Genomic DNA, 13,835 nt, shown 5'->3' on the forward strand with positions numbered 1-13,835 from the left:
TGCAGTACTCAGTCGAAATCAGAGCAGCTGATACTCACACGGTGCCCCTGTCCTCGTCAGAGAAAGCACCCAGGGTGGGAAGCATGGGCAGGCCCCGCCCCTACACAACCTGAGGACGGCCTGCTCAGGAGGATGCTTCCAGTTCTCATTTCTCTTTCTGCACTGCCGGGAGCTGGGCGTGTCCATCCCCAGGCAGGCTCCCTGGCTGTGATCGGCTCTGGCTTCGGGCTCCAGGCCCCACCAAGCAGCCCCACAGCAGCACTGGTGCCTTGTGCCACACCCAGCAGCTGTGGGGGATGCTCCCCAAGGCTCAGACCATGACAATGAACTTCTCAGAAGAGGCAGGACCCCACACCTTCCAAAGGAGGCTCACATGCAGACCTCACCCCTGCAGAGACCCTCTCAGTCCCGCTGAGCCTGCTGGCCCTGTTATCCCCAGCCCCCGCCCTTGGGCCCTGCTGCCCAGGACACAGTGCTCTGCAGAGGACGGGCCTCAAGCTCCCCGCCCACAGTGTGCTGGACGCCCTGTGCCAGACACCCACTGCAGAGCACAGAGCCGTGGCTGCATGGCCAGCTGAGCTGCACGGGCTGGGGGCTGGCTGGGTCACACCCTCGTGGACCATGAGGTTCAGCCCCGCCTGCGGGCACAAGGCTGTTACCATGGTTGCCAGAGCCCTGCCAGGTATGCGTGGCCAGTCCACCAGTGCCTGGCCTTGCCACAGCAGAGGTGCGGGCTGACGCCCCAGCATGCAGCCCTGGCAAACCACAGGCCTGCTCGAGGCCCAGCCTGACCCCGAAGCACCCTCACCCTCAGGGCGCGCCGGGCCCACCCGAGCTGAGAAGCCTGGCCTGTGGCCTCCAGTGGTTTCTACGCGTGTGTTTGCTTGCGTCCTCCTTCCTCCTCTTTGAAGTGAACGCCCCTCCAGACAGGATGTTTTCAGAGGAAAATGTAAGCTTCCGGGAGCTGCTGCTCGATGCTCCTGACGCAGGGGGGCCTTGCAGCCCGGGGCGGCATCTGCCCGTCACTCACTCAGCCCCTCTGTGGCGCCCACCATCCACCATGCAGCCGCAGAAGCCAGCCTGGCTCTGGCAGGAGGGGCAGGAAAGCAGGCGGCAGCCCGACTGTAGCAGCGCCTCGGCTCTGCAGCCACCAGCCGCACCCCGCCCCCCCCCCGCCCCCCCCCCCCGCCCCGGCCCTACTCCTGTGTGCTCTGCCTCGCACTCCGTAGATGAGGACAGTGACAGGCAGGTCTCTGGGTGCGGATCCAGGCCCGCGCGTGGCCTGCCCCTCCAGTCCCGGGTCCCATGCGCCGCCAACCCCTGGCTAAGGGCCTTGCTCCAGACAAAGCGGCCGCCAGTGTGGCTGCACCCGGCCCAAGAGTGGCGTTGGGAAAGAGAACGGAAAGGTAAGAAGACATTAACAGGCTTTCTACAATCACGTTTTCCATGGATTTTTCAAAAAGGAGCTGTATGTGCCCTGCCCCCGAAGGCAATTTTGGTTCTTGGTCACAAATGTCAAAAAGAAGCCCAAGAGGCCATCGCTCCCTGGGACGTGGCCCGAGCCTTGCCGGCTTCCTGTGCACGGGGGCAGGGAGAGCCGCTGGACGAGCGCGCTGCCTGGCAGGGAGGCTGGGCTGGGAGCGCTGAGCAGGGCGGACGGCCAGCACTGGCCTGAGGTGGGATAAGGAGCAAAGACAAGCAGGGGTCTCCTGAGGGGCCTGGTCAGTTTAGATCCTCTGTCAGCCCCAGGGTTCAGTTCTGCCCTGAGGCCACGGTCAGGGCGCTCACTCACCCAAACCCCCGCAGCTACTGCCAGTGCAGGCCCTCGGGGCTCTGGCCCCGGTGCAGTGGTTTATCCACAGGCACTGAGCAGCTGATGCAGGCTCCTGCCCCAGCCGCTGACCCGGGCGTGATGACCAGGAGGAGGGCGCCAGGACCCTAAGGCACAGCCCCCCGATGAGGACCAGTTAGGGAACCTCACACAGAACCACACCAAAACAGCTAGCTCAGACATGCAGGAGACATGCGGGGGTCACCTTAGGAGCTGGGTGGCATCGTGGGAAGAGCAGGGAATACCGCTGAGACCTGGGTTCCAGTCCTCCTGCAGCACCTATGGAGCCCAAGTCTCTCCACGCCTCGTGACGATGATAGGCGAATTTGCTAATACTCTTTTCACTTAATCAAGAGCAAAATAAAAGGGCGGGGAGGGGAGGGGGAACAAAAGCAACCAAGTCCCCAGACAAAGGCTTTTCAGGAAAGCCAGCTCTGGCCAGGTCATGGCCGCTGAACCTTGATTTCCTTGGCCAGATGCCTGACTGCTCTCGGGCCAATTCACAGGGTCCTGACTTCCAGCGAGCATGGTGAGGTGGTGCAAAGCAGAGGGGTAGTGCGGAAGGAATCGCCCTGAAAATGCCCCTGTGGGGCCGGCGCTGGGCACAGCAGGTGACGTCGGCATCCCGTGTGTGCGCCGGTTCCCATCCAATCCCTGCTATGTGCCTGGGAAGGCAGTGGAAGATGGCCCAGGAACTTGGGCCCCCCGCACCCATGTGGGAGACCAACATGGAGTTCCTGGCCCAACCCTGCTGGGGAGTGAACCAGAAGACAGAACACTCTGTCTTTCCTTCTCTCTGACGCTCTGCCTTTCAAATTAACAAATAAATTAATTAAAATAAAAAGCCTTGGGTCATGGCTCCAAAGCAGCTTTCTCATGGGCAGCACCTGTGCCGTGGGACTCCTCCTGCTTCCTTAGTGCGGCCACTCCCAGTGACCAGGGCCTGGGAAACCGTCTCGGCGAACCACAAACCACCGACAAGAAGGCCCCCGGCGGCCAACGCCACAGCTCAATAGGCTAATCCTCCGCCTGCAGCGCCGGCATACCGGGTTCTAGTCCTGGTTGGGGCGCCGGATTCTATCCCGGTTGCTCCTCTTCCAGGCCAGCTCTCTGCTATGGCCCGGGAGGACAGTGGAGGATGGCCCAAGTGCTTGGGCCCTGCACCCCATGGGAGACCAGGATAAGCACCTGGCTCCTGGCTTCGGATCAGTGTGATGCGCCGGCCGCAGCAGCCATTGGAGGGTGAACCAACGGCAAAGGAAGACCTTTCTCTCTCTCTCTCTCACTATCCACTCTGCCTGTCAAAAAAAAAAAAAAAAAAAAAGAAGGCCCCCAGCCCAGAGAGGTCCAGCAGGGCTGAGTGAGGAGCGAAGCCAGAACGGAGGACTCCATTCTAAGTGTCATCTGCGCTCACCTTCCCAGCTCTCCCTTCTAGAAGCCCCGACTTCTGCCTCCCAACTAAGAGATGCAGCCCTTTTGGCCCTGTGAGCTCTGACCTTACCCCGGGAGGAGCAGTGAGAAGGTCCTTCCTTGGGGCCAGAATACAGCTGGACCCAGATCCTCCAGACCACGAACCCCAGAGGCGGAGACCAGCGCCTCAGCCTGCGTCGCCCCATCCCCATGCATTCTAGAGCCAATGGGGCAGAGCGGCGAGGAGCATGGCTTTGAAGCAAGAGAACTGAGTGCAAATCCTGGCTGTGCCCGGTACGAGCACATTCTTCACCTCTCCACACCTCAGTTTCCCCATCTGCGAAGTGGGAGTGATAACTTTCTTGGCTTCTGGCGAGGGTCTCAGCACGGCAACACGGCAAGGAACAGCCTCTGGCGCGGAGGCAGACACTGCTGCAGCGGGTACGGTTCCCATACCTGAGTATCAGGGCCCCGCCTCTGATCCGGCTCCCTGCTAAAGCATCCTGGGAGGCTCAAACCCTGGAGACTGCCACCCACGGGGGAGACCCGCATGGAGCTCCTGCTGTAACCTGGCCCAGGCCCAGGCAGGCCAGTCACTGGAGAAGGAGCCGCTGGATGGGAGATCTCTCAAGTAAATATAAAGACGAATACGCAAAAAAGCTCCCGGCACAGCCTGACCCTCGGCGCGTTCTCAACACACTGGCGATCACGGCTCCTGCTGCTCTTCCTGCAGCTGCGCACTGAGCGCCCACTCCGTGCTAGGCCTGCTGCTAGGTTCCGGGAGTCCAAGAGTGGACAGGTGTGGCCCACAGCTCTCACAGGTCCGCCACAGCCCTGTCAGTCCCCAACTGCCATCCCTGAAGTCCCTGCCCTCGTGGCCTTGGCTCTCCCCCACGTCATCTGTCCACACGCCCCCACCACAGCTGGGCGGCTCCAGGCCGCACACTGCTTCAAAGCTGGCCAGCCAGCTCCGGGGTGGCTGCCGCAGCGGGCACACACACACGCGGGCACACACTCAGCGGCCAGCCCCGCCTGGGCCCCGGCTGCACGCCCGCAGCGTCTCCGAGGGCCCACCCAGCCTCCGCCCGCCCAGCCACCAGGCCGGCCACAGAGCCATCTGATTTGAATGAAACTTCCAACTTAATGACTTCCATGCTGGTTATTTAAAATGCAATGTAATTTTCTTAAACACCCTATTATTTCCTTTGATAGCTACAAAGCTTGCCCCAACCCCATAAGCGTGTTTATTTTTAGGGAAAAGAGTGGTTTGCAGTTGGTCAGAGACTGTGCTGAGAGGGAACCCACAGAGCGCAGGGCAGAGTCAACCCTGGCAGCTCTCGGGCCCCGGGCCGCCCCTGGCCTCTGCTCAGTGTGCTGGCCGCAGGGCCCCGGGGCCCCGGGCAGGCCCTGCCCTCGGCTCACAGGCACCCCGGTGTGGCCCCACTGTCTGCCATCTGCCGGCAGCCCCCTCCCCGGGCCTCCCTCAGCGTGCTCTCTGCGAGACGTTCCCACGGCTTTCCCTCGAGCTTCCCACGGGCAGTGCAGGCGTGGACAAGTGGGCGTGACGGAGCCTGCGAGGCCACAGCCTCACCCTCAGGGGCCTCCCCTGAGTTCCTCCACACCCTGCCCAGGGTGGGCTTCAAGGCTCCAAGCCCTCACCCGCAGGGTGAGATCCGTGCGCTGATGAAGTGGCCCCAGGCAGCGGCCGCCTGCATGGGCAGCGTGGGCAGGCGTGGCCCTGCCAGCCGGGGCTCCCTGGAGAGGGAGGTGGCCCGGCGGTGGGTGTGCATGCTGAGGTCAGCTGAGCCCTGCCACTGTGGGCGTCCCCTGGGAGCGGCTATTTTTAGGCACTAGGCTTTCATGTGGCCAACGCCGTGGAGCTGACAGAGCGTGGTAACGCATCTCAGCCAGCCACCAGGGCCAGGTCGGAGGGAGTCAGCAGCCCCACCCGACTCCCGTCACCTGGCCCTGGAGACCCCTCCCGCAGCCCACCAACCAGCAGGCCTCTTGGCCAAGACACAGCAGAACCATGGGCCCTGCATGGCCACCCCAGGCAGAGGGGCAACAGGCCCCGCAAGGTTAACAGGTCTGCCGGAGTCACACAAGCAAAGGTGTCAGCCCCCTGCCCGCGGGGGGAAATGGGATGTTCTGGGAGGGAGGGACCTGGCCACTGCTGGCATCCAGCCCTGACTGCACACAGCCCTCGGGGCCATGTCCTGTCCATCTGTGCCCACAGCCTCTGCCACACACAGGGCGCGGGGGCGGGCAGCCCCCTGGCTCTTGGAGCGCGAGCTGGGAGCTGGCTGTTTCGGGGTGGGGGGAGCGTTTAGGGGGAAGCTGATTTGGCAGCGTCTGCTCCTCTGATCTCCAGGGAGTTCTGGCTGGGGAGCCAGGGCCACCGACTGAAGACAGTGCCACCAGGCTGGCTTGGGGCTGTGACGCAATCAGTTGGCACGGTGCAGGCGGCCTCCATGGGTGGGACGGGTGGGGCGAGAGGGCAGCCTCCCCCAGCGCGGCCCCAGGCCAGGGCTCCCAGCCAGCAGGGGTCACGCCCTTCGGCACGGGAGACGGGACCTCTGAGCAGGGCATGCCCGGCACAGACTGCTTGCCTGCCTGCGTGCCGAGGCGGATGCGGGCCTCTCCTTTTCACGAGGGAGGTGGCTTCCCAGGTCCCAAGCCCAAGCGTGACAGGTCTGGGAGATGAGGCGCACGTCTGAGGCTCACCTGGGCTCTCAGAGACCCTCTCCAGGGCCCGGGGACCAGAGCGCGGCCAGAAACAGCAGCCGTCAGAGGTGCTCACGGTACCCTGTGGAACTGTGGCCGCGCTGTGGGAGCTAATCCAGCCCCTGACCCTTGGGGTGCGGTTTCCCTCAGTCAGCAGAGGGCAGAGCCTGGTCAAATGCCGGGGGAGGCCCTCTCGCTGGGGCCCTGGTAAAGCCGGGGGCAGAACCCCAGGCCTCAGCCCGGCTACCTCGCACTGGCCCCTCCGCGGCATGGGCAGGCCGCCCTAACCCACAGCCTGACTCCTGGCCCTGGGGACAGGGTGGGGCAGGAAGCCCAGCTAAGCCAGGGTCTGCAGGAAGGGCCTCCTTAGGGCGGCACTGGCACTGGCGTGGGAGCCCCCTCGCAGCTGAGACCCCTGTGGGCAGCAGAGTCCCCTTGCCCAGCACCCGTGGGTCCCCCCGGCCCCAGGCCTGCCCTTCCCTCGGTCCTGCTCGCTTTCTTTCAGTCACCCCTGCCTCTCCCAGGGTCCACCTGCCCCAGGCCTCGCTGTCCAGCTCAAACCACCTGCAGGGAGGCACCACCCTGCCCGTGCGCGATGCTGACATGCCACAGCTGGGACCAGCGCTGTGTGGGCATTCAGGTCAGGGGCTAGGACAACCCCAGTCTCCCCTACAGCACTCACACAACCAGACTCGGGGCTGCTCTTTCAGCGGCTGGGAGCTAACTTCTGCCTTTCGTGAGCACACTGCCCACCGAGAGCCTGCTCCCACTCCCCCTGCGCAGGCTCCTGGGCTGGAAGCCTCTCAGCTGCCCCCACTGGCCTGCCCCAGCCCTCATCCGGGACCCTGGAGCCAGTGGGAGCCCTAGCAGGAGTCCCGTCCCCTCCTCAACGCTGTGCCTGCTCAGGAAGTGTGGCGGGAGCCTCCCCCTCCGTCCCGGTGCAGACCTGGTATACGGGAGAGGCTCGGCCCACGCCAGCTGGGACGGACGAGCCAGGCGGCACTGCCCACGGGGGCTGGCTTCCCGAGCCGGACAAGCGCTCCAGCCACAGCCTTGGGAGGCCATGGACGCGGAACAGGGTCTACACAGTATAACAGGAGCGTCCAGTCACAAAGCACCTACTGTGTGCACTGAGGTAGGAGCCCTCGCTGTCCTGTCAGCGGAGCAAACAGAGGTGCAGAAAGGGAGTGGCCTACCCCAGCCGCAGCAGCACGGGGGCTTTCTGTCCCTGTGCTCCCTACCCAAGGGGCCCTGGCCAGCCCCCTTCCTTCCCGGCCTCGCGGGCCCCCTGCAGGAGGTGGTTCCCGAGACTCCCACGCTGTCCGGCAGGGGCGGGGGCGCCGAGGCCGGCACAGCACCTGTTTCCTCCAGGGGAGCTGTGTTTGTACACAGCAGCAGGAAGCACCCACCACAAGGTGTGAGGGGGTGTGGCTGCACGGCCTCGGCCCGCAGCTGCCGCCCACCCCGGCCCCGCCCAAGCTCTGCGCTGTCACTGCAAACCTACGTCCCCACCCCGGGCCCAGGCTCAGCTCCCGCTCCCTTCTCGCAAGGGGCAGGGCGCGCAGTGTGGTCTCAGCAGCCTGAGACGGCCGCCCTCGCCCTCCCATCTTCACCCCGCTCGGAGCAACCAAGGCGGTGGGAAGAGCTTGTACCGACATCCCTACTCGCCAGCTGGCTGGGGCCCTGGTAAAGCCGGGGGCAGAACCCCAGGTCTTAGCCCGGCTACCTCGCACTGGCCCCTCCGCGGCGTGGGCAGGCCGCCCTAACCCACAGCCTGACTCCTGGCCCTGGGGACAGGGCGGGGCAGGAAGCCCAGCTAAGCCAGGGTCTGCAGGAAGGGCCTCCTTAGGGCAGCACTGGCACTGGCGTGGGAGCCCCCTCGCAGCTGAGGGAAGGGCTCACAGCACAGCCTTCCCAGGCAAGAGAGGGCGCCGCAACCCCCCCCCCCCCCCAGCAGAGCGAGCGCCGGAACCGCGAGGACCGGGGCCTGGCACCTACGGTGAGGGAGGCGACTGGGAGCGGCTTTGGGAACCCAGGACTCTCTCTGGCTCTTGTGCTCCAGGAAATCAAAGCCAATGAAGCAGCGATGGCACAGGGCCTCCTGCCCACTGACAGAGGTGCTGAGAGCAAGGGCCCTGCGCACGGGCCGTGGCTGGCTCAGCACCCCCAGCCCGGGGAAGCAACAGCGAGATGGGGCGGGGCGGGGTGCACATGAGGAGGCATGAGACTTTTCCCTCTTACAAATCGGCTTAAGCTCCCAACATCTCACACAAGGGCCTCTGATGGCTACCAAAGGTAGGGGGGTCTCTCTCAGCCAGGGCATGGGCGCATTCTTGGGGTGCAAGGGCCCCTGGGTGAGGCAGGGCAGAGTACAGGGCCCAGACACTGGAGTCCCCGGCCACAGGGAGCAGACTCCTAGGCCCACAGCCGCGACCCAAAGTGGACACAGGGTCCTCCAGGCAGGGCTACTGCTGGGCCTCTGCCGGCCCCGGGAAAGACAGGACAGCAGAGGAGGAAGAGTAAGCCGGGGCCAAGCCCCCAGGCTCCTCCCTGGGACTGGCACTGCCCGCTGCTCACTCCTCTCTCTCACCCTGAGAGGGGGCGTGCCTCTCTCGTGCAGATGGGGGGACCCGGGCTCTCCTCCGTCTCAGCACGGCAAGTCCATCTCGGAGCAGGGTCAGCTGCCTCGGCCTGCAGAGTGGCCAGGGAGCAGGGCAGGAAACCCAGCCCCGAGGCCCCGCGAGAGCCAACAGACTGAGCGGCATAAAGACCTGGGACCTAACTCGCACGTGTAGAAGCCGCCCCTCGGGGGTGCCAATTCAGATGCTGCCAAACGGTGCACCTGCCACCGCAACGACTCCAGCAGGCACCCGCGCCCAGCAGCAGCCACTCCCCTTGGCCCTCTCCCCGCAGGCCCTGGCAACCACACGTCCACTGTGGGCTCCCGGCCTGTGCGCTGGCCATCTCACCTGCCCGGTGAGCACTGGGCCTCCTCTCGCGCCACAGCCTGCAGGAGGAGCCCAGGGAAGCAGCAGCAGCAGCACTGCTTCGCCCTTTCTGGATCTGAACAGACGGGAGGCCTTGCGCACCTGGGCAAGGAGGCCCCACTCACCCCAGAAATCCTCTGCAGTGGGGTGCGGGACCAGCGCACTAAGCCCCTCCCTACCCCCTACCCCGTGGCAAACACAACGAAGCGAGCGATGGCTCCTGGGCCAGGCCAGCGCCTGCCTGCCAGCCCTCACCAGATGCTCCGACACTGCCTGCTCAACCAACTTTGCATTTCCCTGAGGCGAACGGAGCTTTAAGAGGGCAAAGACCAAAAAGCAGGAACCTTTCTGGAAGAATATCTCTGCCCTGCGGGGGCGGGGGGGCGCGGTGGGCACTCAGCCCGCTGCTCCCACCAGGGTTCGGGCCTGCCTGTGTGGAGGTCCCCCGAGCACCTGTGCAGCGTGGACCATGTGCACGCCCCTGGAGCAGCTCGGGTGAACGCGGGGGCCGGGCAGTGCTCTGGAAGCAACCTCCCGAGGCAGCATCCCGTTGGCCCCGCAATGTGAGGGTCTTCCTGCTCCAGACACAGGAGCGAGACGCCAGAGGATCGGTGCGCCCCGAACACTGGGCCGGCCTGCTCCGCCTTGTGACGCCGACCACAGTGCCGCAATGCCAGCACACCCTCCACACATCCTCCTCCACCAGTGTCGTCCCTGCTGGGCCCCTGCGCTGTCCTTGTGCCCAGCCCCGCACAGCAGCTCACGCCAGGGCCCAGAGAGTCTGTCCTCTCTCTCGGGCCCCAGGACAGTGGGGGCTGCGGCGGGGCGGGTGGGGGGCCTGTCACCCCAGACGGTGGGGGGCTTGAGAAGGACCCTTAGGTACAACTTGAAGACCCCAGCCAGGCTGGTGGCGCCGTGGCCCCTCCTCCGCCTCCTCCAGCCACGTGAGCCACAGGACACCAAATGGCCCCCTTGCCCTCCCCCACCACCCATGGCTCTGGGACTGGAACTCCCAAGCAGCCTCCCCCTGCCCTGCAGGGAACGCTCTTGGGCCAAGCCTTTTGTCTCCTGGTGGTTACCACGGTGACCCCCGCCCCAGGCCCCCAGCATCACACCTTGTAGGGATGGGGATCATCGTGGGTCGACCCTAATGGCCGTCCGTCTGCCTGTGCACAGAGCAGCCAGGGAACTTGGCGGGGACACTCAAGCCGCAGAGTTCAAGCGCGGTCAGCTATCCCCCAGGGCTGCAGCCCAGGCTCCCAGGGAGAGGCCCGAACCTGTCTTCTCACCTCCCACCAGCGAGGGCAGGAAACGCTCTCAGAGCCACACGCCTCACCGCTGACCTGAGGCGGCCTGGCAGCCACCCATGCCTCCTGGGCAACCCCCCACCCGGCCCACTGCTCCCAACCCAGTGCTTCCAGAACCTCACCGTAGGCTCAGGCAGGCCGGGATCCTCACGTCCGGCTGCACGGCAGCCAGGCCCTGAGGACGGGCTCTTGCCACCGCCGCGGCCTGGGGCTCCAAGGGAAGAAGGTGCGACTGTCGCGCAGCCCTCCCAGAGCCCGGCGCCCTCAACAGGTCTTATCCAGCGACTCCCCAGCACCGCCAGGCAGTGCCGCTGCAGACCCCATCCTGTGTGTCCCAGGCCAGGGTGGCTTCCCACGAACGGCCCCAGCCCCCTCCTGTGACAAGGACACGGCCCAGGGGAGCAGGCTCTCCCGAGTGGCCAGGCGGCTGCCCAGGTCTCCGAGCCCCCTGCTCAGAGGTCGCTGCTCCCAATGCTCCTTAAAGCCTGCACCTGTGCCGAACCAGCACCTGCCCCCAGCAAGTGGGAAGGCGGAAGCCAGGAGCCAGGATGGCCACTCCTGCCCGTCCGAGGTTCTCCTTCGGGTTCGAATCCCACTGTGAGCACGCGAAGAAAGAGTGGCTCGGAATGTCACTTCTGCCCACGCCTCACCTACCTGGCCAAGGCGGGCACGGGGCTGCCGGGGCCACTTACCAGTGGGGGCTGCGGCTGCGGGTGCGGGTGCTGCCCGGCCCCCGGCCCGGGCGGGTAGTGCATGAGCAGGTTGAAGGCAGAGTACACGGTCTCCTTGTACATGGCGCCGGCGCACTCGGGGGACTTCAGGCCTGCAAAAGCCACAGCCGGTCACCCCCGTCGCCCCGACGGCCACCCCGGCTCGGCAGGGCAGAACAGCCGGGGCGGGGGCGTGTGGAGTGTTGGGGAGGGGGTGGCTTGCCGTCGACTCGGGGGCCGGAGAAGGAACGGGCCTGGGGTGCGCAGTGCCAAGTGGCGCGGGCGCCCCGGCCTCCGCTGAGCCTCGGCCCACGCTCGCCCCTCAAGGCAGGGGACCCGCAGGTCACCTGGGCAGGAGGGGAGCGTCCGCGGCTGGGGTCTGTTTACTCCTATAAAGGTCAGGGCACCGGAAGTGACTCGAGCCCGCGGCGCCCGGGAAGCCCGCCCCCGCCCCAGCTCCACCGCCCCCTCGAGGCGCGGCCCCCGGCTCCCCGCGGGCTGGGCGCCCACCGGCCGGGCCTCACCTTCCTCCAGGGATTCGGCGAGCTTGTCCGGGAACAGCCTCTGCGGAGCGTGCTCGCGCCCGAGCGCCTGCAGGGAGAGCAGAGGGGACGTGAGGGGCCGGGCGCGGGGCCGGCGGGCGCCGAGGGACGGGCACCGCGGGCGCGCTCACCTCCGCCGCCACTTCGGCCTCGGCGCCGGGCCCCGGGCCCCCCGCGCCGCCCACAGCGCCCTCGGACTCGTTCACGAGCGACGACTTGAGCTCGGCCAGGTCGCGCTCGGGGCCCGCGGCGCTGTCGCGGCTCTTGTCCTGCTCCTCGCCCTCGTCCTGGAAGGCCAGCAGCTCGTCGGGCGCGCCGAGGTCGTCGCCGCCGCCGCCCGCGCCGCCCCCGCCGGCGTCCAGCTGCGGCATGGTGCGCTCCGGGGCCGCGGGGGGCGGCGAGCCCGGGGTCCGGACCTGCGAGCCCGGGGCGCGGCGGGCGGAGCGCGGGCTGCCTCCGCCTGGGCGGGCTGCGGGCGCGGGCCGAGGGCGCGGGGCGCAGCGCGGGCCGGGAGCTGGCGGGTCCGCACATCAAAGGCGCCGCCGGCCGAGTGCCGGGGGCGGGGCGGGCGCCGGGGGCGGGCCCGGCCGGGGGCGGGGCGCTGCGGTCCTGCCCCGCCTCTCTGCCGGGAGCCGCCGGGCGCGCCCACTGGGCATCGTCTTAAAGGGCTCGCCGTGCGGGGCAGCGTGGGTGACCCTCCTCCGCGTGCGGGGACTCGGCAGGGAGCGCCTGGCCCCGCTTCCCCGCCTTCGACGAGGCCTCCCGCGCCCAGGTTTCTCCTGGTGGGGCGCGGGGTCCCCGTAGGCCCCCTTGGGCTCCTGGCCCCTGGGCCCGAGCGCCTCATGCTTTGAGCGGCGGGCGTGCCAGGTCTTCGGGCCTAGGCCCTGGCAGGGTTGGGGCGCCCCAAAGCCCCCGTCTCGGCCGCATGTTCGGTCTGTGTGTGCCCATGTGGGACCTCCTTCAGGGTCGCCTGCCCGCAGCGCCAACACAGACCCCCGTCGCCCTTTTACCGAGCGCCGGTCGTGCACATCACACGTCCGTGTGGCGCCGCTTAGCCATGTGGCAGCTCCGAGGCGCGAACGCGGCGGCCGGGAGGACCGGGGGAAGGATCCCCGCCCCTCGCGGAGCCTCCAGGCACGCTGCTTCCCTGTCCCCACCCCCGACTCTCCCGGGCACGGTCAGCGCCGGGAACTTCGGGGCTGGATGCCGTGGGGTCCCCTCCTCGCTCCGGGCTGCCTCCTCCAGGCTGGCTCGTGGGCGTCCACACGGGCCACTTCTGCACGCTTGGCCTCAGCTGAGCCAGCGCACCTACAAAAGACTCCGGCTTTCTAGGTCGCGGTGCAGGGAGCCGCGTCCTCCAGCGGGTTTGGGTGCTGGACTCCCGGGTAGCCACTCCCGCCTCCTTTGAGAGCGACGGGGACGGAGGGTGCTGGGGGCGGGGCGGGGGAGGCGGGGATATTGGACGCCTGTCCCTCTCGGGGCCCCTCAGGACCCCTGGCAGCCGTGCAAAGCCAGGCCGGAAGACAGCCGCGCCGCCCCCCCGGGTGCAGGCCCAGCCTGGCTGGCCGCGGATCAAAGAGCCAGGGCCGGAGCTTCTCCGCGTTCAGATCCTATCTGCGCCCGCGCCGCGGGGCGCCTGGCCCCCCACCTCCGGCCTAGGACGCCCGCTTTGCCTCCCTTCCCAGGGAGCGGCGGCGGCTGGGCTCCCGCGCCCAGCCTGCAGAGGCACGGAGCGCAGACCCTGCCCACAGCGTCTCCCGGCCGCCCTCCGCCAGGTGCGTGGTCGGCTCTGGCCGGGCGCTGAGCCTCCACGGGGTGAGCTGAGTGGGCGCGCAGCTCGGCCTGAGTCCTCTCGGGTTTGTGGGTGACTCCAGCGCAGAACAGCAGCGCCCAGGCGGGTGGGGTCCCGGAGGACACAGGCCAGCAGGGGTTGGAGTTTTCTAAGTGTTTTGGTTTTTGTTTTCTTAATGAGGCTGGAGTTTTTTCAGCCGGGAATTGGCCTTTCATCAAAGATGACGCCTTCCTGTTTGTGGGTGTGAAAACAGCCCTTCTCTCCTAGAAGGCTGGGGAGACCGGATTCTTTTTGGGAAGGTCCGTATTTGGCAGAACGATGCTAAAGATCTTTTTCTCTTATCTCTTCACTCCCGCACACTCAAGTTTCTCTGGCCTTTCCCCAGGGCTGTGGAAATCCCAGTCTGGGAACCGCTGCGCCGTGGGGTCAGGCTCCCGCTCCTCGTCCTCGGACCGGGGACAGAAGACGTGTCAGAGGAGGGATGAGGAAGGGAGAGGAGGGTGAGTCACTGGCAGGATTGGGCCCCGGGCTC

General features: G+C 66.9%; 1 protein-coding gene across 4 annotated transcripts in view; it reads right to left on the reverse strand.

Moving 5' to 3' along the window:
- TCF7 (transcription factor 7) overlaps nt 1-11,882 on the reverse strand; it is a 28,267-nt gene extending 16,385 nt beyond the window's left edge. For all 4 annotated transcript variants that reach the window (XM_062189160.1, XM_062189163.1, XM_062189161.1 and 1 more), the window contains exons 1-3: nt 11,643-11,882; nt 11,494-11,560; nt 10,952-11,082 (exon numbers count right to left, since the gene is read on the reverse strand). In XM_062189160.1, the coding sequence (XP_062045144.1) occupies nt 10,952-11,082; nt 11,494-11,560; nt 11,643-11,882 (438 nt within the window). The remainder of the gene's footprint in view (nt 1-10,951; nt 11,083-11,493; nt 11,561-11,642) is intronic.
- Between the last annotated feature and the right edge of the window lie 1,953 nt (nt 11,883-13,835).

This window comes from Lepus europaeus, chromosome 4 (genome assembly GCF_033115175.1).
Source record: "Lepus europaeus isolate LE1 chromosome 4, mLepTim1.pri, whole genome shotgun sequence".
In the NCBI taxonomy this organism is placed as follows: Eukaryota; Metazoa; Chordata; class Mammalia; order Lagomorpha; family Leporidae; genus Lepus; species Lepus europaeus.